Source organism: Myotis brandtii, unplaced genomic scaffold (assembly GCF_000412655.1).
Source record: "Myotis brandtii unplaced genomic scaffold, ASM41265v1 scaffold115, whole genome shotgun sequence".
Lineage (NCBI taxonomy): Eukaryota > Metazoa > Chordata > Mammalia > Chiroptera > Vespertilionidae > Myotis > Myotis brandtii.
In genome coordinates this window covers 10582591-10610187 of record NW_005353967.1, presented here as the reverse complement: position 1 = coordinate 10610187, position 27597 = coordinate 10582591, and the positions used below count along the sequence as shown (strand labels likewise).

Genomic DNA, 27597 nt, shown 5'->3' with positions numbered 1-27597 from the left:
TCCCCCCACCCCGGGCCGCACATGGCAGGCCCGGATCCCGCGCTATGGTGGGCGGCAGCTGGGGATCGCGCTGCCACCCTGCAGCGGGATCTGCCTGCAGTATGCAAATTTAACGGCCATCTTTGTTGGGTTAATTTGCATACTCTTCTGATTGGCTGGTGAGCATAGCAAAGGTACAGTCAATTAGCATCTTTGTCTTTTATTAGTGTAGATAATGTAAGAAACTGGTATTTAGCATTTTTTAAAAGTAGTATTTTGACTAAGCAGAAAATAATAAAAAATTAGAAAGCTCTGAGGGTCAAATGACCAGCAAACCTATTTGAGTACTCCTGAATGTTTGAAGACCACAAAAGTAAATGTATGATTCACGAACAGATAGTATTTAAAATATAAAGCAAATACTGATATAAGCACAAGATAATATAATATATACCATCCATTTAAATCTTATTCATCCTTAAAAGATCCAGTTGAGATAGAAACTTCTTAAAATATGCCATAATCACACAGCAGATGCTCAATAAATGTTCACTGTTAACTAAAAAACTAAGTGAATAGACTGATTTAAATGATTCTCCTTCTTCAGACTTGTCATTGAAAATATTGTTAGGATAACTTCCACAATAATGCAGGTGTGACCTTATGTGTGGTTCTAATGGTACTCCATAGATTTATACACATGCACACATACTTTTGTGTATGTATACAAATATAGGTTACATATTTATTTCTTGACACCATTTTTTTCCTAGTGGTGTTCCAATAGATCCCAAATTAAATTTCCCAAATTGGGAAAAAACAATTATCAAATACAGCCTGTTTCCATAGGAAAATTTTCTTCAGTTTTAAATAACAAATAAAATTACAAATATGATCCATTTATACTATGAGTCAGTAAGTGCCCTGACATTGAGCCTATAATTCTAAAATTGGAAATTGACTAAATTTCCTGGCCCTAACACATAATCTAACAATAAAATAATAAAACATATGAGTCTTAAAAGGTATAGATAAGGCCTGTTTTTAAAAAGCCCAAATCAAGAAAAATCATTTTATGAGAACTGACATTCATTGCCTAATTACTCTTTTGTAATCAAATTTGTCTTAAATAAATGTAAAAATACTAAAAATCACACTTTCATTTTGCACAATCACTGGCATGATTTTTATATGAATCATAGATTCAGCATTCACTCATTCCTCTCACAATGGTTGGGTATTTACCATATATCAGATGACCATTGGCTAGACAGCTTCCTGGCCTTTTACTTGCACATATTCTTTTTATTAACTATTTAGTGAGTAGAGGAAAAATAATGTGAAGTTAATAGCTACTTACATAATCTAATATGTTATTATAAACTGATGAATGTCAGAAGGAAATATAGGAAAAAGAATGCCAGATTCACATTCAGACTCAATGAGACTACCTAGTTTGACAGTAACAAGATGATTTTGACCAAGTCACTTAACTTCTAAAAGTTCTGTCTGTAAAATGAAGAAACTGAGACATAGACAGTTGATATGGATCATCTAACTTTATACTTTCATAATTCTATTTAGCTGCTGTGAATATTTGGCATAGAAAGATTAAGTGGGGTAGAAGATTAAATGATACTTGATGGGGAAATGAAAGTAGTCTAAATGACTCATCCTAGATGTTTAAAAAATGTATTATAGGCCCTGGCCAGGTAGCTTAGTTGGTTAGAGCATTGACCCTTTACACCAAGACTGCAGATTTGACCGTGGTCAGGGCACATACAAAGAAGCAACCAATGAATGAATAAATCGGTGGAACAACAAATCAATGTCTGTCTCCCCGGCCCCCCACCTCTCACTCTCTAAAATCAATCAATAACATTTTTAATGTATTATACATTAATCATTTTTCTTAAATTAAGAAACTCAAAGAGTAAAGTAAATAGTATTCAGAAAGAATCACTTGAAAGATTCTGAAAATATATTATAGAATAATATAAGTACATGGTATCTTGAAAATAGAAAAAGAAAATGTAACTGATGTGATTTTGATAACTATGATTTATGGAATGCTACTAACTCATCATACAATAATCTGATAAAATAAGTATTTTTATTACTATTTTAAAATGAAGAAGCCAGGGTTCAGATTAAATAATTCATCCAAAGGCCCTAAATTTAAAAATGGCACAGCTGGTATTCCAAACTGGGTCTGTTTGACTCCAAAGCAATACTTTTTCTACTATCATAACACAATACATTTTTATTCCTACAAATGAGTTTCTTTTTCTACTGTCAAGTTTCAATTACTAAGGGTAATGGGAAAAGGAATAACATGGAAAAATAAATCCCAGACAAAGATGGTATAACAGCTTATAACATGGGATAAATTCCAGGAAAATGAGTTCTGGGACTTGGTGAAATTCTATCTTAGATTGCTTCTCAGGCACCATCCAAGTCTCAAATGTAAGGAATATTCTCAATTCATTAAAGCTTAAACAGGTCATCTAATCTATTTCCCACCCATTATAGAAATTTATAGCATATATTACATAAATTATAGACTAATCACAAATAATAAGCATATGATTTAAAGGAATAATGCGGGGAGTCTTCTAAGAAAAGGATCCAAAGACTTGCTTTTATTTACTTACTAGAGGCCCGGTGCACGAAATTCGTGCACGGGGGGTTGGAGGCCCCTCAGCCCGGCCTGCACACTCTCCAATCTGGGACCCCTTGGGGGATGTCTGACTGTTTCTCGCAATCTGGGACCACTGGCTCCTAACCGCTCACCTGCCTGCCTGCCTGATTGCCCCTAACCCAACTGCATGCCTGCCAGATCGCCCCTAATTACTCCCCTACTGGCCTGATCACCCCTAACTGCTCCCTTGCTGGCCTGATCGCCCCTAACCGCCTCTGCCTCGCCCTGCACCCGGACCCGGGATTCCCTCCCTCTGGCCAGCCTCAGGCACCCAGGACCCGGGCCAGCTTGTCCTCTCCTGGGCCGCAGGCGCAGGTGCAGCTGCTGGCACCTGGGACCGCGGGGCGGGCGGCTTGTCCCTCTCCCATGCTGCAGCCTGGCTGGTCTCCATTCCTCTCTCACGAGCTCATTTGTGCCTGGCTGGTCCCCATTTCTCTCTCCCCAGTGTTGAGTGTCTGAGCAGTTAAGGCATGACGGCGTGAGGGCGTGAGGGTGTGACGACCATTTGCATATTAGCTCTTATTATATAGGACTGTTCTTTCACTGGGTTTAATAAAAAGACACACTTTGAAAATTCAAAAGGCCATTTTAACCCTAATAATGCTTTCTTAGAGATGGGAAAAACCTGTTCCAATGGAGAATATACTGATTTGATTTTTCATTTCCTTGTACTTTATTCTTAGGCCAAGAAAACAAAACAAAAGTGCCACACACACACATGCAAAGTTTTCTGAAGAAAATTAAGTAGTACACATCCAATAAAGTTTACCAACTAAAAATTTATTCTTGGGTAATCAGCAGGAAACAGAAAGATTTCTAAGTATTATATAGGATAAAACTAAAAGCAAAAGACATACCTAACAGTTGTCATATACTATATGACCTATTGCAAATAATCAAATAGCAAGGAAAAAAATTAAAAATAACTGTTAACTTACTAATTGAAATAATTAATAAAGTCAGAGCTTAGTGCTTGGTCTTTTAGATATTCAGAAATAAGTTCATTTAAAAAATTTGATCAATCAAGGAAATTTGTAAGCTACCAGGTACAATTACAGCATTAAAATGCAAGTCTAGGTGCCATAAAAAATATTGGGGTCATTTTTAGAACATTCCAAACAACCATAGCAGAGTACACATTCTTTTCAAATGCACATGGAACATGCACCAAGATAAGCCACATCCTGGGCCAAAAAATAAGTCTCAGTAAATGTAAAATAACTGAAATCATACAGAATATGTCCTCTGACCACAAAAATTAATTCAGACATCAGTAACAGAAAAATATCTGGGAAATTCCCAAATATTTGGGAAATAAACAGCACACTTCTAATTGACCCAAAGGTCAAAAAAGAAGGTACAAGGGAAACTTAGGATATAAGCACATTTCTATCAGTCCAGGTTCAACCAGAGAAACAGGACTAGTAGAATATATATATAACCAGTAAATAGTAAATCCCAAAGATCTGGACCAAGAATTTGAGCATGTAGGACATCAAGAAGGGCAAGTTGGAAGTCTCCCCCATAGCACAACTTCAAACTGCTGTGGATGACTGTGACTGGAATTTCTTCTTCAGGGAAGCCTCAGCTCTGCTTCTCGGTCTTTTAATTGATGGAATCAGACCCCCGAATATCTTAGATAATCTCCTTTATATGAAGTCACTGATTATGGGCTTTACTCACATCTATAGAATATCTTCAGAGCAACAACTATATTAGTGTTTGATTGAACAACTAAGGTCTATAGCTTAGGCATATGACACATAAAATAGACTGTTATAACAACATATTAAAATTGGTAAAATGCAGAGAAAGCAGTGCTTGGAGGGAAATTTAGATGCTTCTAGTAGAAAAGAAGAAAGTCTAGAATCAACTATCTAAGCTTCCAGCAAAAGAAGCTAAAAAACAAAACAACAGTAACAACAAATCAGACTAGAAGAAGAAGAGGGAGAAGAGGAGAAGGAAAAGAAGCAAATTAAACAGAAAGTAAGTAGACAGAAGGACTGCTTGATTTCAAGACTTACTATTATAGATCACTTAAATAGACATCTCAAGGTCTTTTAATGACATCAAAGGTGTGCTAATTTGGAAAATTCCCAGCTCCAACTTCTCACTGCTTACCATGCTCTGGATAAAACTTTCCACATAAATTGTGGTGGATGTAACCTTGAAGATGGAAGGTAGTTCAAACCTTTCATTTTCAAAAAAGAACACCAAGGCCAAACAGCTGGGGAAAAAACCTGTACAAGGACTAGAACCCTGGCTTTTAAAACCCCTTCCCAGAGCTCTTCCTACTGCAATTCACTGTCTCTAAGTTGCCTTATGTCACTAAAACCTGCCACACCTAGGCCTTTGTGCCACAGTAACCACTGGCAAACAGACCACCATATCTACCTGCTCATTATCTTTTACTTCTAAATTTACCCACAGGCTTAGCACATGAAGTGCCTTTATGTGAATTAGAAAAAGCCACCCCCTCTGTGGGAACCTCCAAGGATATAAATACATTTTTTCTTGGCTGAAAGATTAGAAAAAGGCACCCATTCCTTGAGACTAATGAGGCCCTTCACCAACGCACTTGGCTTGGAGTGGAACTCCAGGTCACACTTTCTGGCTAAGCCCCCTTTTTTCTGGTCACAATCTACACAACTGTTTTCAGTAGCCTGTTTACCAATCATCTCATCAAATGCAGAAAATCAAGTCATGTCAATCCATAAAAATACTTCGTTTATCGAGTAAATTTTGGGGGAAAAGAAACCTTTAAAAACCTATCTTAAAACACTTAAGCTGTATCTTAAAACTCTTAGCATACCAAAATTTTAATATTGTAAATATTCAAGCAGAATCACAATGTTAAGAGTAGACAGGAAAACTTTATTACTAGTACTTCATTTTAAAAAGTGACATTTTATGTTTGTTTTGTTTAGTAAGATTTTAAGTGCTATATTAAAAAACACATAGAAGGAAAAAATAAAACAACATGCTTTCCTGAGCAATAAATGTCACCAGTGAATTTTCAGCAGGACATTTATCTTTCTAAAGTAAAACAGTTGCCTACACGAGCTAAAATTAGAAATTTATCTTTTAAATTTGTTTCCTTAAGTGAACATGTCCATAATCACATTTGTAGACACATGCTATTTTTGTTTTATGAAGTTATGTTTTTGTTATAAACAGGATGTTCCAAAAAATAATGCTTCCATTTTTATAAATATTCAAAATGAAACAAATGAAATAAAAAATGGTAATTTACAATTTAATTAAAATATAACAAATTAGCATGCCTATTAATTTAGAAGAGACCATTTCTTTTACTAGCAGAATTCTCCTGTAATCTACATATTCCACTTGAGGTTCTGGCTGTTGGAAGAATAAACCTGCCTTAACCCACACCTTCAGGAATACCAATTAACCTCATCTGACTTAACAACATTTTACTTGGAATTTCCTACGTATTTAGAGTACTCAGTCTGTCTATGCCATTTGGAACTTTTTAATGTATTACTGTCTTAAGTAATTTCACGCATTCATGTTTTATAGGAGCATGATTTTAGCAATATTCACATCTATACAAAGCACATTCTCCGTATTCAAGAGACGGGTGTAGAAGGTGAGAGAACCAGAATGTTTATGAAGGACAGCAGTGACTACTTTTCTTTCTAGGTAAGCTTGGCTCATCTCTCCAAAATGTCCCTATGGATGGAGTTCATCTCTTCTGCTTCATTGGTGTCACATCCCTTAAATACATACATCCCCTTAAAGACTACTCTGGTTGCCATAAATCCTATTGATAATAATTATTGTTAATTTCCTGACAAATTAATTTTTCATTTTTTTTGAAATATGCCATTGTTGAAAGGGAGTATCAAAAAGTGTGTTCTTCTATGGTTGTTAAATGAGAAGGTTGCATTGTGCAGCATCAACGGATTTAAACTCTATAATCATAGGCCATCAATGGCATCATGTTTTAAAAGTAGTCTCACATAATTATGGTATTTCATTCAGCCTGATCACATCCCTATTGAGATGAGGAAACAGGTTCAGAAATGTTGATTTGTTCAGATCTCATTTAGAGTAAATGATGCTGGGATCAGAATCTGAGTCTTCATAGATCACAGTTGTCATTAAATTTGAGTAAGATTCATTACACAACCTGGCTGGAGTGGCTCAGTGGTTGAGTGTGGACCTATGAACCAGGAGGACCAGGATTCTGGGTCAGGGAACATGCATGGGTTATGGGCTCAATCCCCAGTAGGAAGCATGCTGGTGACTGTTGATCAATGACTTTCTCTCATCATTGATGTTTCTACCTCTATCTCTCTCTCCCTTCTTATCAGAAGTAAATAAAAATATATTTTTAAAAAGATTCATTATACAAATAACATTTTTAGCATAGTGCTAGAAGTAAAATTTGTTTTCATCTTGCCACTAGGTAGATTCATTCCTCTTCCCTAAACTACCACCTTATTTACTATAGGGATTTGGTATTCATTTTCAAATGATAAAAAGTAAAATAAACATAATCATCTAATATAGTAATCTCACCAAACCTTTCTACTTGTATTACTCCCCGCCAAAAATGTAGAAATCCAATATTCACCCAACCTTGAATCTCTCAAATTTACTCTAATTGAAAAAAGTAGTTGATCTATGTTTAGCTATACACTTGAATTAACAAATAAATCAAGCAAAATGAGTATTTGCTTTCAGTATTCTGATAGGGACTTCAATAATCTGGTCCCAACCTATCTTTCCAGGTTTATTTCCAACTACATCCTCTCTTCTGATCATGACAGATTGTTCTTCAAATACACGCTGCACTTTTCTCAGTTTCCTCTACTGGAAATTCCCTTTCCCACCCATTTCCTCTTATTCAAACTCTAACTCTTCTTCAAGGCCTAGTATTAATGCTATCTAGTATGCATACATGCAGACTTCCTGATCCCTAAAATCAAAATTAATCTCTCTCTCCTCCAGAAGTTGCAATATTTTCTCTGAACCTCTGTTCTATATAGAGTTCATTGTGAGTACAGATGGCTATCTATCTGCCTCAGCTGAGCTGTGGGCAAGAGTATTATATTTCTTTATCTTTATACTAGAGGCCCGGTGCATGAATTTGTGCACGGGTGGGGTCCACTGGCCCACCCCGATAAGGGCTGATTGGGCCAGGCTGGCTGGGGGGAGGGGCTGCAGGTGGTTGGCCAACCTACCCTGCCCCCTGGTCAAACTCCTGGTTGAACTCCTGGTCGAACTCCCGATCAAGGGGACAATTTGCATATTAGCCTTTTATTATACAGGATTTACTACATGCATATTGTAGATGTTTGAAAAGAAATGTTTTTTGAATGCAAATTACCCAAGAAACAAAACACTGTCTTAATTGAGGCTTTCATCATGTCTTGTCTGGACTTGGACCATTAAAGCAATCTCCTAGTTAGTCTCCTCAACCTATAGTCTTGGCTACCTCCAATTTATTTTCCACATTACTACCACAGTGAGCCCTCTAAGACAAAAACCTAATCATGTCACTTTCCAATTTTAAACCTTTATATTGTTCTCCACCATCTAGAGGTCAAAGTCCAGTTTCTCAATATGCCAGTACAAGGCCCATCTTGATCTGGCCCCAGTCTACTTCTCTAATACTTATACCATAATTCCTACAGATTTGTGTCCATATGTACACAAGTTCCCTCAGTTATCAGGATATCAAACTCTCACCTATCCCCTTGCATATACTATCTGCATCCTTGGTCCATCATTCTAATATCTCATTCTTTATGCCGCATCTCAGGGGAGGTATAATATGGCATGTAAGTCAAATGTATCTGAGCTTAAATCTTAGATTGTCCATTACTTGGAGAGTAATCCTGAATAAGTTAAACTTTGCAAATACAATTAAGGGAAGACTAGAACGCCCTCTAGCTTCACCATTCTTCCCTACTCTTGCAATGCTACTCTTCTATGCTTTAGTAGGCAACTTCAGGATTTTATGTAAAATACAAAACTAAGAGCCAGCATTAGAAACTAAGCTCTATGTTCCCTATAGGTAGAAATAATTAAATTCCAGATTTAAAAAGAAATAAGGTTTTACCTTTTTTTTCTAGCTCCTTATTCACTACATGTATTGTGAAGTAACAACACAAAGAAATTTTTAAGTCCCTTTTTGCTTATAATAGTCATCCATCTCAGTTAGAATGTACATATAAACTATTTTCATATATTGTTTGCCTTATATATACCTTTGGTGAAATATATGTTCAGATCTTTTGTCCAAAATTTTTAAAATATATTTTTTATTGATTTCAGACAGGAAGGGAGAGGGAGAGAGAAACATCAATAATGAGAGAGAAACATTGATTGGCTGCCTCCTGCATGTCCCCTACTGGGGATGGAGCCAGCAATCCGGGTATGTGCCCTTGACCGGAATCCAACCCAGGACCCTTCAGTCCACAGGCTGATGATCTATCCACTAAGCCAAACCAGCTAGGGCCCTTTGTCCAATTTTTAAACTGGTTTGTTTGTTATATTGCTGAGTTTTAAACAATAGAGTCCTTTATATATTCTGGATACAAGTTTTTTATCAGATGTGGGATTGGCAAATAATGCTTCCGAGTCTACAGCTTGTCTTTTCATCCCTTTAACAGCATCTTTTGCAGAGCCAAAGTTTTAAAATTTTTTCTTTTTAATCCTCACTTGAGGAGATGTTTCTATTGATTTTTAGAGAACAAGAAGGGAGAAAGAAGGAGAGAAGCATCAATCAGTTGCCACCCATAAGTGCCCAATGGGAATTGAACCCCAACCTAAGTATTGCCCTGGCCAGGAATCGAACCCACACCTTTTGGTGTACAGACGATGCTCCAACCAACTAAGCCACCAGACCAGGGCAAAATTTTTAAATTTTGATGAAATCCAATTTATCAGTGACTTTCATGTGGGGTTTTTTTTTGTGTGTCTAAAAATCTATAAAACCTTGGTCCATACAGATTTTTTCATGGGTTTTCTTTCAGAAGCTTAGTAGTTTTTGACTTAATTTTTGTATAAAGTCAGAGGTATGTGTTAAAGTTCATATTTTTTTTGTTTGTTTTTGCATAAAGACCTCCAATTGTTCTAGCACCATTTGTTGAAGTGACTATCATTTCTCAATCAAATTATGTTTGCACTTTTATCAAAAATTAGTTGATGATATTTGTGTAAGTCTATTTCTGGGCTCTGTATTCTGTTCCATTATCTCTATTCTTTAGCCATCTTTTTTTTTCTGTTTAAGATTTAATAAGCATGTAATCTCTAGATTTTGGTAAACAGCATATACTTAAATAACCCCTCTAGTTGAAGGTATCATACATATCATAGAAGGGTATGTAACAACAAAAAGGCTAACTTAAGCAGAACCTGGCTAATGTGAAGCAGAAGAGAACGTGGCAGCATGCAATAAGACACTAAGGCGAGGCGCCTGCTGTGCCAGGGAACTGGGAGCTTTTCACCTTAAAGAGCCAGATGAGGTGAATCCCTTTGCTATACTCTACTTCCAAGTCAGACTTATAGCTTCATAGGAGGTTTTAATGTTTGCATTTTGTTTTAACCTGGTGTAGGTGCCAGGTGTTGATTAATACTAAGCCTCAGCAGTTACAGTGTTTTTAAAAAGAATAATTCAAAGATACATACAATATACAATATGAACTTACATTCTTAAAATGTTTTTTAAACTTTTAAAAAGAACAAGCAAATTAATTTTCTCACACACAAGTGATTTTTATGCTTTTTTTGATGGAATAAACAGTATTTAATCAGTGTTTTATGAAAAGTACTTTGAGTGAGTAGGAGCTCCTGGACATTGTAAAAGGCTCCATCTAATTCCAGGAATTAAGGTAGTTGAAACCTTCCGTATTACGGCCATAACACCAAAACTCAAAGCAGTGATTGTGCAAGTCAACCATCCTTAGGCTGTTAACCCATCTCAGGGTCATAGGTGCTTAATTTTTGTTGCAGGCTGTGCTTAAGTACTATAACAAGTGTTAAGTGCAAGTCCCTTTCTTCCTACTGAAAATTGTTGGCTAGTTTGGCCAAGAGAAGGGACCCTCTCACTTGACTTCCCTAGAGTACGGTGACCAGTGTCTTCTGCAACAATTAAGTAATGGGTATTTTCATCGCTAATTAATTTGCTACAAAAACTATGTGCAAAGGCCTTTCGATATCTACTAAAATGCAAACACATTTTGTTCCAACATTTTTTCCATCCTACATAGCATAGTATAAAACAATAAAAGGAATAAAACATGATTTTTAAAACTTCACTGGAATACTGATAAATCCTGATAATAATGAGCATGAAGCCGAAAAATTAAGGGTGGTGAATAACTTTGCTATGTTATCCTAGCCTTCAATCTCTAGGCTCCTCTCCAGCAGCATCAGGGTTAGACATTCCCACCTCCTATCACACCAAATGTACTCTCACAGGTCAGCCACAAATCTCTTTTTCTGGGGACCGGGCAAGTACATACAACCTGCACCTAAAACGGAGTCTTACCGAATAGCAGCAGGATATAAAATACAATCGCAACATTCGTCTTTGATGCCTACAAGATATCTTTCTAAACTCTTTGAAGCCAAGCCAAGGGTTTTCTTTTTAACTCCCTTAAACAACCCTCTCTTTAAGGAATTTCAAGTTACTGTCAATATTGTGAACAAATAAGCATATCCGGAAATTTTCTATTAATTTGTAATGATTAATAAAACTAAAAAGGTAAATACTTATCTAAAAAGAAGAAGAAATTGCCATGAAGTCATTATGTAACTTAACAAGTTAAGAAAACATTCTTTTTCATAGAATCAAGAAAATCAAATATACATTAGAGAATAATTCTAACTTCCTATTTGTTGAGTACATATATACCTTTGATCTAATGAATTTCTAGAACAAATTGAAAATACAAATTTAAAAAAAATTCAGTACTTAAACTCATATGCCAATTAATATCTGCCTTTGACCATAAGAAAAATGCTTTTCAGTAGGCACAGAAACCTACCCATTATCATATAATAAACAAGACTGTTTAAACAAGAGAGTTCTTTAAAGAAGCAGCTAAATCAATATCATAAAATTTAAAACAGAAATCAGAGTAAGTTGCCATAACAACATTGGTAATTAGCAGTACCAGGAAAATGTATTAAGGATCTTTTTTTAAAAAATTAAGTGAGTAGAAGAAAAATAAATTAAATATAAAATTACATTAAAAGTCTAGGAAGCTATGGATATACTTCAAAGTATAATGGAAATCGTATTTAAGGTTTAACACTCTCAAAAGTGCAATTAAATAGTAAACACTTTGAAATCAATATTAATGTAACATATATTGAATAAACTGATATACACGATATACCTAAATAATAAAGACTAAGGAGCGAGGAGAGAGCCAATATTACTAACATATCAAAATTGGCAAAAAGGTAGGAAAGAACTTTAATGAATTCTATGAGATTCCTCTTCAAAGTAAGTCATTACTGAATAGTTTATATACTGTGTCCACTTTTTAAAAGACAAGCTGAAATAAAGACAAAGATTCAGTAAGGCTAACAAAATAGAACAAAAGCACATCAACTGATGAACAAAAATAGACCAAGAGACATAGAAACATTAAACACTGTCAAACCTCAGAGGGAAGGCAGGGGAGGATGGGGGGCCGGTGGGGGGGTAGAAATCAACCAATGAACTCATATGCATATATGCATAACCCATGGACACAGACAATAGGGTGGTGAAGGCTTAGGGAGGGAGGCAGGGGCAGGGGGGGAAAGGTCAAAGGGGGGAAAAAAGAGACATATGTAATACTTTCAACAATAAAGATTTAAAAACTAAATAAAAATATAAAAAATAAAATAAAATGAGAATAATATTACCCCTCTCAAAAGCCACTCATTTAGAAGATTAATCTTGATAATTTAGATCCAAACTTGCTTTTTAACCTTATTTACCTTTATTCACTTATGTTCCCAATATACAAGAAAAGGTTAAATAACGTGTAATTTTATCACTAATTAATAGGCTACAAAAACTATGAGCAAATCACATGCTAGACATACTGAATGAGATTTTTTTTTTTGGTTTGTCTGAAGGGAGTGGGTCCTAAGATATGCATTTTGTAAAAATCAAATAAATTTTTAAAATCTGTCTCTAGGTCATTTGAATAGTTCTTGTTTTATAGAGTGTGGCCTGTGTAATTTCATGTGCTTTTAACTTAGTGCTAAACAAAGAACTTTGTGTCGTGGGTGGCCCTTTTCTTCTTCATTTTATCCAACTTATACTTGCCCATTTAATCTACAGGTGAATTAATTCATTAGGAAGACAAGAAAGGCAGAAAAGCAATGAACATTTCAAAACATTCCAACGTGATTATATATGTTCCAGGGTAGAGAGAAAACACTTCCTCAAATGCTGAATACTTAAAGAATGTTTTTCTGCACATAATCTCAATACTACATGTCAAAAGTACAGTTCCATTCCCTATAAACAAATGATACTGCAAGAGCAATAGAATATAACTGAAGGGTAACACAAATCAACACATTCTAAAGAGATGCAAGTACCCCTTTTCACTGGGACAGGAGAATCTCCCCACATGTGCATTTCACTGCATCCTGTCTGCCCTACAAAATCTAATTGGAAAAACAGTAGGGTTGTCATATTTCTGAAGCATATAACTGAAATTCAAGAATTTTTTGTTTTGTTTTATTTCATAGGTGATTCCTTGGATATGGATTAAGGTTCTCAATGAATTAACTGGACATTTTTAAAGTGGCATTTTATTTCAAATAGCCAAAGGCATGGTTTTGTCCAGAATATCCAAAATTCTTGCTATAAAGATGCAAACAGAAGGAAAATGAAAGCTTGCCAGAAATGCCAAATGATGGTATGGTTTATATTATAATTGCTACTGTTCCAAAATTTTACACATAACAGGTAAAAGTAATAAAACAACCATTAATCTATATTCGGAGATTATGCAACATTAAAGGATTTAACTTAATGCTAAAATGTTATTTCTTTTAAAGAATGGCTCCAAAAAAAGTGTTTATCTTACTAGCATTGGGGTGAAACTTACAAAATTGTTGATATTTTACTTTTCTTGACCTACAAAAATGGCAATTTTATATTCAACCCTTTTTAACCTGGTATTTTGAGTTTTTCCTGAAATATATATTGTCTACTTAGATTCCATGATTCTTTGCACACACTTCCATTTTGAATTGTAGTTAATTGTTTATTAGCTCTTACTCTTACACTATATTATGAAAGTTTGCAGACAGAAGCCCTTTCTCCTTTACTTTCACGTCCCTGGAGCCTAGTACTGTCTGGCACACAGCAGTTCCTGCACTATGACTCACAACAAGAGTAACATATGTTTGAGAATAGAATGATTGGACAGGAAAGAACATATAAAAACTGAAAAACAAGTGCTACTAAATGCAAGCTTAATTAAAATTAGGACTGCTCCAAAGCTTCAGATTTACTGTTAAACCCAAATATGTCATGAAAATACAACATCTGGAACACTACTACTTCATACCAAAGAAATAATTAATGCAATTTTCTTTATTCAGAGACCAATGACCTAGTATGTAGATTGTTGTTTCTTTTCCTTACTCCCTTTTACTGTTTGCTTAAGTACACCTGAGGCAAAGAAGGCGAAAGAAAGCAGAAATGCTCGAGCTGTTCAATTTCACGAACCTATGACACGCGTGTCAGAGGTGACATGCAAAGTCATTTTTTTGGTTGATTTTTCTTTGTTAAATGGCATTTAAATATATAAAATAAATATCAAAAATATACATCTTTGTTTTACTATGGTTGCAAATATCAAAAAATTTCTATATGTGACACGGCACCAGAGTTAAGTTAGGGTTTTTCAAAATGCTGACACGCCGAGCTCAAAAGGTTTGCCATCACTGTCTTAGAGATAAAGATTCCAAAGGTTTTAATAGGGTTGTTAGAATATTTGTGGATTTCCATCCTTGTTATCATAATCTTTTAGATTTTTTTTTTAATTCTTTATTGTTTAAAGTATTACATGAGTCTCCTTTTCCCCCATTGGCCTCTCCCCGGCCACCTCCTCCCCCAAGCACAAGTCCTTATCTCCCTACTGTCTGTGTCCATTGATTGGTTCTCTTAGAATTTTTACAATCACTATAAAATGTGTACTATCATTAAATTTCTGAAATTTAAATGTTGTACTATCTTTTTGAATTTGCTAAAGCAAACAGAGTTTATGTACAAAGACAACTCTGTACTTCCTAAGTCTAATCATTAAGTAAGAGAAACCAGAACTCGAAGTATATTAAAACCCAAAAATTCCGAAAAGCTAAGAGAAAGGTTATTAATGTTTTTGAGAAGGCTAGAAATACTGGGAGGAAGCGGGGAGGTTCGAAGTTCCATAAGAAATCCTAACAAATGGAGATGTGAGAGACTAAAACTAGCAACGGCTCATCTGGGTGTTCGCCCAGGCCTCTGGGGGTGTTCGTGACTATTATCCCTCGCTCCATAATTTAAAGTTCACTTCAACTCATGAGATCTTTAACCTCAACTGCAATATTCATATCTAAATTCCTGATGCTTTCATTACAGTAAGATATTTCACATTCAGTCAACCTAATACAGCTCATGAGTAAAACATAAATCCTACTTAACTTTACCAAATAAGAGAGCTGGTTTATGAAAAAGGAGTAGTGCCACAGTAACTGTTTCAACTCTAAAACTAATACTACTCTAATTAACCCTGAACAATTACTATCAAAGCTTTAATAATTGAGATATGATGGTATGTGTCAAGATTTCTTTGATTTATATTTCAATTTGATGAAAATAATTTAGAAGAGAAATCACAATAAAATTACCAATGATAGAAATAATACAGTAAAAGAGAATTTCCATAATGACTGTAAAAATCACAACAAACCACTGATTTCTGACTCTCTGTTACATCTGATTTCACTGGCCATTTATTTCATTGTTAAAAATATATTCTTATTGATTTCCGAGAAGAAGGGAGAGGGAGAGAGAGATAGAAACATCAATGATAATATGTTTCTCCCCAACTGGCCCAGCACACAACCCAGGCATGTGCCCTGACCAGGAATATAACCATGACCTCCTGGTTCACAGGTCGATGCTCAACCACCTGAGCCATGCCAGCCAGGCTCACTGGCCATTTATTATTAATCAATACACATATGCAAAAAACAAGTAGGGCAGACAACTCAATTTGGTTTACATGGTTAACTTGCAGCAGCTGAGCTCCACCTACAGGCAAGAAAAGGATTCTTTACACTAAGTTTAAAATAGAACTTTCCAAATACAAACTCCAATTTCCCCCAACTTTCAATAACATTGAGTACACATCAGAATAACTTGGGTTCTTTTTAAAATGTCTATGATCCCACACCAAAAATTCTGATCACCTGTTCTCAAGTAATCCAATTATACAGAAAAGGTTCAAGGAGACTGATTTAAATACTTACCAGTACAGATCTTTTAAAAACACTAGGAATACTCAAATATCATATTTTCCTTCTTCTAAAGCAGTGGTCAGCAAACTCATTAGTCCACAAAGCCAAATATCAACAGTACAACGATTGAAATTTCTTTTGAGAGCCAAATTTTTTAAACTTAAACTATATAGGTAGGTACATTGTTATTAACTTAATTAGGGTACTCCTAAGGCTTAGGAAGAGCCACACTCAAGGGGCCAAAGAACCACATGTGGCTCGCGAGCCGCAGTTTGCCGACCACGGTTCTAAAGTTACTTGATTTCCTATATTGGCCCTTATCTTTTTCAAAGATCGAAATTCACTTTAGTTGATATAAATGTCTTATCCCTGTTAGACTACAAAAAAGATCTGAGGTAACACTAGAATTTTTAAAATCTACTTCTATGTTATTCTATGCCTCAGAAATAACCAAGGGAGTGTATGTTTGGTGGGGAATAGGATTCTAACTCTGGGTACACAGTAGACTATCTGGAGCGCTTTTACTAGTACAAAGAATTATTGTCCTAAATTAACGTATGTTTTTAGAAGTTAGAAAAATGTTTACTATTATTAGAAGATGAGGAAGGAAATAACCAGAATAGGGCAAGAGGGAGACTTCCAGGTAATAGCAGTTTTGCTTCTTGATCTGGGTGGGTATATGGGTGTATTTGGTGGGTATATGGGTGTTTTTGGCTTATAAAAATTCAGCAAGCCGTATAAGTTTATGATATATGTACTATGAAATATAACTTATACAAATATATTCCGTATGTATATGATACTTCAATTAAAAGTTTAAAAAAAAAAAAAAGATGTGCCCAGGCTTCACTGCAGATAAAATGACAGAATCTGTGGGAGTGAGGCCCAGGCATCTAATGTTAACCTAATAAGAATCTAATGTCCAGTCAGGAGTGAAATCTAGTGAATCTAATGTGCAGTGCCCAGTGAAAACCATTCCTCTAATGAATCACAACTGTATTCATTCATTTACTCACCCACTCAGTACACACACTTTAATGACCAATTACTAAATGCATATGACTCAGAGGATGTAAAGATAATAAGAGTCTCTGAAGGAGCTCAGTCTCAGCCAAGGGATAGGCAAACCAACAAATCCCATGTGATATATACAAGCAAGTTACTTACAAGATCTGGAAGAGAAACTGATTTATCAATAAAGGATTCACTCATTTTTTGTTCATTCATTCATACAAATATTTAGGTACCGATGATGTTTGACCACAGAGATAAAACATAAAGGGACACAAGCTCTGCCTTTAAGAAAATTACAATACAAGTACAGGAAGAGGGGGAAAAGTGTAACCTAATGTCATACTAACTATCACAGAAGTGGAGAAAGGTGCAATAGAGATGCCCTGAGAGTCAGAGAATGTGCCTACAAGTTGCTGATCTTGGAGTCAAGATTTTATAAACTTGAATCAGTCTAGTAGTCTAGTAGCATTAGGGATAAAAATCAGTATGTTAGAGGAGTGCTTCTCAAACTTGAATAGACACACAAATCACCTGGGGATCCTGTTAAAATGCAAATTCTGATTTGGAAAGTGTGAGCTGGGGCCTGTGACTCAGCATTTCTAAAAACTCCCCAAGTGATATTAATACTATTGGCCCACAGATTACATTTTAAGAATTCGGTTCTTGAGGAAGATCGGTTTTGAAAGGACAGATAAAAAATATGTCAAATCCACAGCACAAACACCAAGAAAAACGAAAACTGGAAAGCAGCCATTACATTTGTCAGTTAGGTGGCCTTAGTGAGAGGAGTTTTAGTGGAGTGATGAGGAGAAAGCTCGATGATATGTATTTAGAAATAAGTGCAAAGTAAGAAGGTGGAGACAGGACATAAAATGGAATGATTTTCTTTTTACTCTTGAATGCTGGAAGATGCTTAATCACAAGCCTAAGGAAAGGAACCAGGAAAGAGAGAAAACTGAAGCCAAAGGAAAGAGAATGGGATCATTTTGAAAGGACAGAGGGATTCCTCTACCTTTAAACCGTAAGGTCTGAAAAGCACAAGGGTTTTAAGAGAAAAGAATGAGTTGAAGAAGGTACTCCTAGTTCACAGAACAGGCTGCCAGGTGACCTGATGAGAGTGAGGCTGGGGTTGAAGTAAGCACCATGGGAAGTGGGGAATAAAGAGGTATTGCAGGCACAGTTAAGGCTGGGCTTGTACTTGGCTGTGTCCTTTTGCTCATCAACATCCAGTACTCAAGATATAGGCTTAGAGAAGGTGGGCTGAATAAGAAAGAGAGTGAGACTGATGCGTTTAGAAAAGGGAGGAGGCAAGGGACCAAAATCCTAAAGAAGTCAGAATAAATATAATGAGAAAAAAGAACGGAGAGGAGGTAGGAAGAACTTTGGACTTATTTCTCTCGAACTCCTGAATACTTTTCAATGGAACAACTGGAGACATTGCTGAGAATAGATTATTAAGGAAAGACTGTACTCTATATAAATTTGTTGAAAATTATATTGCTAAGTACCATTCCCCAGCTTAAATATTAAGTACTCAGCAAACCTGCTGTAGGTTTAATATACAAAGTGATAAGCAGCTTTAACAGATTCCAGATGTTTCTTTACCAATAAAAGCAATACCAAGTGGCTCCTTGCTGAAAGGGCTGGTAGACTAGTCTAGTCACTGATCCCTCCTGCTTGAAAAAGAAACTGACCAAAGGATAATAGAATACTTCAGGCACATCCAGATGAAAAGTTTGTATAGAGCAAAATCACTGAGTTTTAAATCTAACTATATATATAAAAACCCAGGAACCAAACAGCAGAACAACCAGAACAACTGGTCAACCAGTTGCTATGATGCACACTGACCACCAGGGGCAGACGCTCAACACAGAAGCTGCCCCCTGGTGGTCAGTGTGCTCCCACAGTGGGAGTGCCACTCGGCTGACCAGGATGAGCAGCGCTCCCACTGCGGCTGATTCCCGCAGGCCATACACCCCGGCACCCCCCCAGTGCACAAATCCATGCACCAGGCCTCTAGTAGATAATAATTTTACACTAATGTCCTAGCTGGCTGGCAGCTATTTCCATTATAATTCAACTTAGACTGAACAGTGATTTCCCTTTAAATATAAATATCCTTTTCACCACCTTACAATTTTTTAAGACTCTTAGAGGTTTTCTGTTTTTTTAACATAAAACTCACTTGAGACTTAAACTATAGTGAAGCTAGTATAACTGACCAAAAGCAGTAATATTTTGGAAATTTTTTGTTCTTAAAATAAATGGCAATTAATACTCATGGAAATGTATAAAAAAAAGAGTGAAAAACTGTGTTTTCCCTAAGAAATTAGTACTTTCTCCTGATCTTATTTTTCTTTTATTTTCCTTTGTAGTTAGGAGAGAAACAGGATAAAGGAGTGAGAGAAGAAGATGTGAATATTGAAAATTTGGGAAAGAGAACCCTTACAAATAGATGTTTGGTGTTTATTAAGGCCAATTTTGCTAAATAAGCTTTCTTTAGTTCTTACAGAAACTTCAACTTGGCTAAATTATAAGTTCTATTAATTAGAGGATACATAAGTATTTGAAAGTGTATTAAGGCCCACAAGATAAAGTTGAAAACTTAAGGAAACATTTAAACAGCAAATATGTTTTATTTATTAAAATTAAAAATATATTTTTGTCACATTACAAACCTAACTCATAGTTCTTAAAAAGCAGAAAATCTGTTTTGAATGAGAGAGAGAAATAAAGGATTCTTCACTATATTCATGATTTGACTAAAAGAAAGGTGATGAGAGACTCATCAACTCCATTTATGAATAAGTATAATCACCAAAATCTTCAGTTATTACTGGCCCAAAGTTAATCTACTATATTAAATTACTCAACAGTGATTACTTGTCAGGTGAATGTTGCTGGAAAAAAAAAGATATTTAAAGTAACTGCTAAGTACCATTTTTGAATGCAAAAGGTTGTAACATCAGTGAAAATTTTTGAAAATTACTTTTCTAGTTACATAAAGAAAAAAATTAAGGGAGCTAAGCAATGATAACATGGGAATACTTTTTAAGTTTTTTTTATAAGAGGGTGAGAAACAACCACAAAAAATGTTGTTTATATGTAGTTACACCTATGTTATCCCCAAATGTAAGCCATCCAAAAAAAAAAAAACCAAATAGTATTACTTTTTAAAGCAATATTATTTAAAACATATACCATAAAGTTGTAATAATAGAATCACAAAGGAGAATTTTTCAATTAAGTGGAATTTCAGGAGAATAAAATGTCACAAAGTTCAACAACTCTTTATCAGGCATTTGCTAAAATTTTTTTATAATACCATAGAGATTAGGAGGGGTATATGGTATAAATCAGACTTGAAAAGGTACTTAAAAATGCTTTCATGCCCACACATTTTCCTTAACCAGTTTTGACAAATTTTACTCACCTGAATCTGAAGACATCTCTTTTCATTCTACACAATTATTCTGCTGCTCTCATTGATATTAAACAAACACAACCTTCCCTATCTAGCTAAAATATTGCTTGCTCATATATAACAAATTATATAGAGGATTTTAAAGATGAGATCAGAGAAAAATTAAGTGGAATTTGATTCATTGCTGTAATTACTTTAAAACTGGCCTATTTTCTTTTAGGTTTCCAAATGGGCTAATTTAGCACAACTAGTACATATATCAAGCATTATGAAATAGTATTTTAAACAGTAAGTTGAACAGAGGACTCAATCTTAATTTAAAATGAAGTATAAAAAGACAAATACTCTGATACCTAGAAGCACAATAAGCAACTTACCTGCGGCTAACTGATTTCTTCTCCCCTTCTCCCTCTCCAGCTGATTTAACACTTGCACTTGGGTCCTTTTTTAACTTTTTTGCAATTCTTTCTCTCATCAGGTTCTTCTCATCACCATCAATGTTTTCATCATTCTCTGCACCCTCAAATTCTTCATCCTGTAGAAATTGAAATGGAGTATGTGCTGGGCATTCCATCTCCCCTTTCACTTCCGGACTCTTCATTGCATCTTAAGCCAGGTTTGTTTTTCTTTTTGTTGGGTTTTGAATTAGCAAAGGCTGAATGAAGAATCTGCTACAGGTGAGAATACCCCTGAGTTCTGCTCAGGGTGAACTATGTAAGTGTGAGATAACCCAGTCAGGGCTGTTTGCTCAATTCACACCCAGCCCCTCTGTGCAGTAAACTGTGCTCCTTCTGTATCACCAGCATGCTGACCTCAACCAGGGATCAAGTAGAAGAGGTAGAGATGGGACAGCTGAGATTTCTTCCTATAATCTGTCACAGCAATTACTCCTCTTCTCACAACCCTTCAGTGGATCTCCAACTCACTCAAGACCCTACTCAATCTGTACCTCCCTGACATGATGTCATACAGCTCCATCTCAGCCACACTAGCCAATTTTGGAGTTGTTATTTCTCTCCAGCCTGAAACATCCTTATTCCATTTATCTGCATTGCTTGCTCTTTCATCTCAGATCTCTGCTATGTTACCCTCTCAGTGACACTTATTTTGATCACCCTATTAAAATGGCAGAACCACCTACCCACCTCCAGTACTCTATTCTCCCTCCCTGTTTTCCCCCCAAAGCAATTTATCACCCATCTGACCTACATTTTACTTAATTATGTGTTTATTGTCTTGCTTCCATAATTAGAGGAAGCATTCTATGAGAGCTAATATTCTGGACCATTTTGCCTACTGCTATATCTTCAACTTCCAGAATAGTTCCCAGCATCAACAGAGAGAGGAGTGGAGAGAAAAAGAAGGAGGAAGGGAGGGAGGAAAGAAAGGAGGATAAGAAAGATGCTATTTCAAGGGGATCTTTTTCTATTGTTTTTTTTGATCAGCTGAGTCACAGTGAGGCAAGATTCTTAACTTGAGGTTGTAGACTCTTAGAGCAATGGTCCTCAAAGTCTGGTCCTCAGACTATATAACCTGGATTGTTTGTTAAAAAATATAAAATCCTAGCCCTTATCCCAGTCTTTCCAAACCAAATCTTGAGAAACAGAAATTGTGAATGTTTTCAGTAAGATGTTTAAGACATTCTTTAGCCCTAGAAGTTGATAACCATTGACCTAGGTCTTCCATACCAAACTCTCTCCTGCTTCAGAGCCTTTTGTATATGTAGTTTCTTCTACCTTCAATACTCTTCCTCACTGCTCCTTACATAAGGCCAGTTCCTTCTCAAACTTTAACCTCAGCTTGTGCTTCCTATATAAGATACTAGAGGCCCGGTGCATGAAAATTCATGCACTGGAACAGGGGGTCCCTCAGCCCAGCCTGCCCCCTCTCACAGTCTGGGAGCCCTCAGGGGCAGGATGCAACCCGGCGATCAGGGGAAGGCGACGCCCCATCACACCTCTGCTGCTGCCATTGCCGACAGCGCAAGCCTCGGCCGGCCTTGGTTACATGAGCCTTGGGATGGCCCTGAGTGGCTGGGCAGCTGCCATCCAAGGCTTGTCTGTGCCTCAGGCCGGCCCTGGGCGGCTGGGGGGCTGAGGGGACTGGGCACCGCCATCTTGTAGCTGTGGGCACTGCCATCTTTGAGGGCGCGGCAGTCAATTAGCATATTTCCTCCTTATTGGCTGTGGGCACCGCCATATTTGAGGGCAGGACAGTCAATTAGCATATTCCCTCCTTATTGGCTGAGGGTGCCGCCATGGTTTGCGATGGTGTGAGGGTCAATTAGCATATTCCCTCTTTGTTAGATAGGATAATCTCTCTTTGTCACTGTGCTTTAGCATATGCTATTCTCTGAGCTAGGGGAACCTTCACCACCTTTTTTGATCTAGTTAACGCCTAATTCTTCTATAAGACACAACACAATCATCTCTTCCAGGAAGATTTTCTTGAACAGGTTAGATATTCATTCTTTCTCTACCCTCCATAATCAGAAAGAACCCTCTCTTTTGACTGTGGCAATAGTATTCATGCATAGAAAGCTATGTACTTCCTACTGAATTATACGATGCACAGATCAATGGGTTTTACATAAAGTGACAAATAGATGACTTGAAAAACTTGATCTCTTATACATAAAGAAAACTGCCTTCTCTTTTATCAGCTTTAAGCCAGTATAACTATAAAGATAACTACAGTCATGAAAGAGAATCTTCTGAAATGTGTGTATAAAGAAGGAATACTGCTATAAATGACTGATCCAAGTATTTCCCATACATCATATAGGATATCCATGCATCAACATTTCAACTTTTAACATAATAAAATAAAATAACATCTGAATTTTGATTATTCAAGTAATGTTATATCATAGGGAGAAAAAACAGTCTAGAAATTAATATATAAGATTCCACACACATGTAGACATACACTTGAAAGAAAATATTATAATAGCAAAAATATATTTTTAAAATCTTTCATATTTTTTCAAAATTTGATATGCATAATTATAAAAGTAATATACAGAGTGTCCCCAAAAATATATACACATTTTGAATAATTATTAATTCTAATGGGTTAAATCTGAAAAGTAAGAAACATCAATTGAGCTATCAGTTGTTAAAGTGTGTATACATTTGTTTTGGACACCCTGTATATAACCTTTTAAGAAAAACAATTTAATTTTTTATAAAAATTTTGAATTTTCTGTAAATTGTTCAAACTATATTTATAATAAAACTAGAGGCCCAGTGCACCAAATTCGTGCACTGGATGGGGAGGGGGTCCCCTCAGCCCAGCCTGCCCCCTCTCACAGTCTGGGAGCCCTCAGGGGATGTCCTACTGATGGCTTAGGTCCGCTCCCTGTGGGGAGCGGGCCTAAGCCACAGTCTGGCCGCAGTGGCTTGGAGCACGCCCCCCTGTGTGTGTCCGGGGGGGGGCCTGCCCCCAGCCGCGCCGTGGAAGCTCAGAGCAAGCACCCCTGTGTGTGTCCGCTGGGGGCCTGCCCCCAGCCATACTGCGGAGATTTGGAGCGGCGCTCCTGTGTTGTTCTCTCAGGCTCCGGGCTGCGCCTGTGTGTTGTTCTCTCAGGCTCGGGGCCGCACCCAGCCCCTCCTCCTGAGCTGGTCGTGACCTTTACAGCATACAGACCTAATCTGCATATTACTTCTTTATATATACAGATACTTACATCATCTAAATCTCCTGCTGCATCACCCTTTTCACTACAAAAAAAAATAAGGAAAACAAGTAAATTTTAGCTTCAAAATGGAAGTAATAAAATTATTCAATAACCCAAAAATTTAGAATATTTTGTTGGACTAATACTTCAAAAACTTATTTCAATATAGAAATTTCAGAATGGCATTCTAGAGTAACTGGAAACATACTAAAAATGAGCCATTTTTTAATAAATAGAATAAGAGGTATGCTCCATCAACACATACACAAAATCAATAGAATTAAAAGAAAAATTGCAAAACAAAAATCAGCAATGCTATTTTTATGAACAAAGGGCTGCAGAAAACAATTTATCTCATTGGCTTGACATATTCTGGTTCATGAAATCAAATCCTTCAAATACAATGATATTAAGAAAATACTGTTTTGAAACAGAATTTTTGAAACTGAGCTAAACTTGGTATAGTAGTATTTTAGTCCCCCTTTAAGACACTGGCCCAATATTTCACATGCAATTATATGTAACTGCAAGATATCTTCCCTTCTCAAAGAGAAGCAACAAATATAGTAAGATAATTTTCTGTTAACACCTTTAATATATAAGAAATAATACTCAATGGATTGGGCCCAAATGTGGTGACTTTCACAAAACCCTTGAATTCTGATTTTTTTTACCCAACATACCAACTGAGACAAAAATGCTCCAAGGAAAAAGTTAGCAAAGCAACTTTGAATTAAACATAAAAGTGTTAAAGCAAACAGTTTCCCTAGTCTTCAAACTATTCCAAGATTTAAAAGTTTAACAATTTTAAATTTAATGAGTTCAACTGAAGTAGATAGCAAGAGGAGTGAAAGTGACTATAGTGCTGTTCTCCATATGCGAGAAGCTCTACTACCTCCACTGTCAAAATGCTTTAGCTTTTTGGCTGGGTTGAAAAAAAATTTGACATATGAGAAACAACTGCTTACTCACAAAGGAAGTTATAAATTATCTAAGCCAGAAAATGAGAACTTAGAATCACACTAGTACCATACCAACCTCTCAACAACTGGAACAGAACTGAGGTGTGGATCATCCTTAAGCAAGTCGTGACTACTTTTGCTTTTCCCCTTCATGCTCTAGAAAGGAATGCATGATAAAATCATGAGTGGGGGGAAAACAGTCTTCCAAAAGGACAAGTGAACAAATTTACATAAAATTTAGTACCGATAAATGTGGTCAGTAAAAGAAATGTGTTCCTGAAAATGTCAGTATAAACTCAAGCTTTATAAATGAGAACCTTACTGAATTGGCTGAAAATATTATTTTAGAAACATCTTTTCTTTCAAAAAGTGACATATCCTTGAAAATAAGTTTATTGATTACTATTTCCAAACACTGAACCATCATAAGATTTACATACAGCTAAACTAATTAATTTGACCCAGATATTAAAACGCAGAAGATAAATCATGAGTAATTTGAAATAAATGTACACTATTATCCTCCAAGTATATTCTTTACATTGCACAGAACCACTTTTTAAATGTGCCCAAGCAACCAGATGAGTGCACCTATGAGATACTATCCAACAAGCAGAAAACACAAAAGGGAAGAGCCTCTCAAGTATGACAACATTCATCAATGACCAAATGCTTAATAAATGCTTTACTTTCAAAGTTCATGTGCTCAATAAATTTATATTTTAGTAGAGAAACAAGTCATAGGAAGATATAAATAGAACTGTAAAATAGCAACTACTCCTACTATTAAATATATACTTTGTGCCAGGCACTGTGCTACAGTACTCTATTCCTACTCCTCATTTCCTCCCCTCCCTTCTGAAAGATATTTCTCTATCAATATAACTTTTTCTGGGTGAGGAAAAAAAAGCCTTTTTATAACTGCATTTGGAGTAAAAAATGTGAACATCTTGAAGTAAAAGAAATATTATATGCATCACTATTGTAAATGTGGTACAATTTAATCACTATTTTAAAATCTAATTATTGAGATTCTTTTATAATGAAATCTACTATTTAATTTGCCTCATAAAAATGACTTGTCTGATTATAAGCTTTCATTTGAAAATATTTTATGACATTTGAATTTAAATTATACACAAAGATTCAGGAATAAACTTTAAACCAATACAGACAATTGAATAAAGCTATTATTTAAGAAAGCAATATGAAGGGAGGCATCTGCCAGACAAAAACCTTTCAAATACGTGAAGCCTAGGATTACATTTTCACTTAGTTTTTACTTCTCCAAAGTCTATCGCGTTCCTCAAGCATTCCCCATGTGAGATGGTTTCTGGTATCATCCCCATCCTTCTCATGACCCTCTTAGCCTCTGGATGCAGCTAGTTTGTCAACATCCTTCTTAAATGTGTTCAGAACTGAACAAAATGCTGCAACTGTGAGCAAAAATGCAAAGAATGTTAAATTCCTTATTCCAGAGACCTTACTCTCTTAATAATTCAACCAGGGCTTACAGGCTATTAAGTCTTATACCTATTCAGCTGATTTCATTAAACTCAAGTATAGAATTTACATGTGCTCCTATTATATTTCAACTGACTAGTTCAAATAATCAGGCACAGATTGACAACAAAGCACTCTTTGGGCAGAAGTACTCAATCAGCTATAAATCCATCTGACTGTACTATCTCCCGGATCACATTTCCTCATGCTGTCCACAAGAATACGAGAGACTCTGACAATGTGCTTTCCTGAACTCAAGATGTGTCATTATGGCACCCCCCTATCATGCAATCCTATCAAAAAGGAAATGAGTCCGTCTGGAAAGTCACTTAACCAGAGTCTTAGTTTCCCCATCTATAAAGAAAGGAAGTTGGACTAGATCCCTTTGAGCTATAAAATTCTATTATTCTAAAAGAGATTTTTATCAGGTAGTAGAAAGATACTGAAATAAATAATGAAGGAAAGTGAACCCACGTGGGAGAGGCGCCTTGTCACGAATAAATGAGTGGGGTGAAGCGGTGTCTGTAATCCCACACTGATAATCCATAAACCAGAGGGGACTCTATCTTATTTCTCCTTTCACATAAAGTAAAGCCTCAATTCAGACTTCACCAATTATTAACTTGTGATGTTAGACTGGTTCTGGAATAAAGCTTAACACTGTGGAGTCACTGAAAAAAGAAACTTGATAAGCAAATGAATAATGAAACAATTATTTTCAAGTCCTCTAGAAATATTTAATTTCATGCAACTACTAAAACTGCAAATTGTTCTTAGTCATTGTAAAAGACACTTGACTCTGTTTCTGGTTATTATATACATTTTAAAACAGTAA

General features: G+C 36.0%; 1 protein-coding gene across 2 annotated transcripts in view; it reads right to left on the bottom strand.

The window, feature by feature from the left end:
- The window catches only part of CWC27 (CWC27 spliceosome-associated protein homolog), a 187968-nt gene that overhangs the window by 131384 nt on the left and 28987 nt on the right, over nucleotides 1-27597 (bottom strand). For both annotated transcript variants that reach the window (XM_005857933.2, XM_014548989.1), the window contains exons 8-10: nucleotides 25336-25415; nucleotides 24307-24340; nucleotides 20996-21153 (exon numbers count right to left, since the gene is read on the bottom strand). In XM_005857933.2, coding sequence (XP_005857995.1) covers nucleotides 20996-21153; nucleotides 24307-24340; nucleotides 25336-25415 — 272 coding nt within the window. The remainder of the gene's footprint in view (nucleotides 1-20995; nucleotides 21154-24306; nucleotides 24341-25335; nucleotides 25416-27597) is intronic.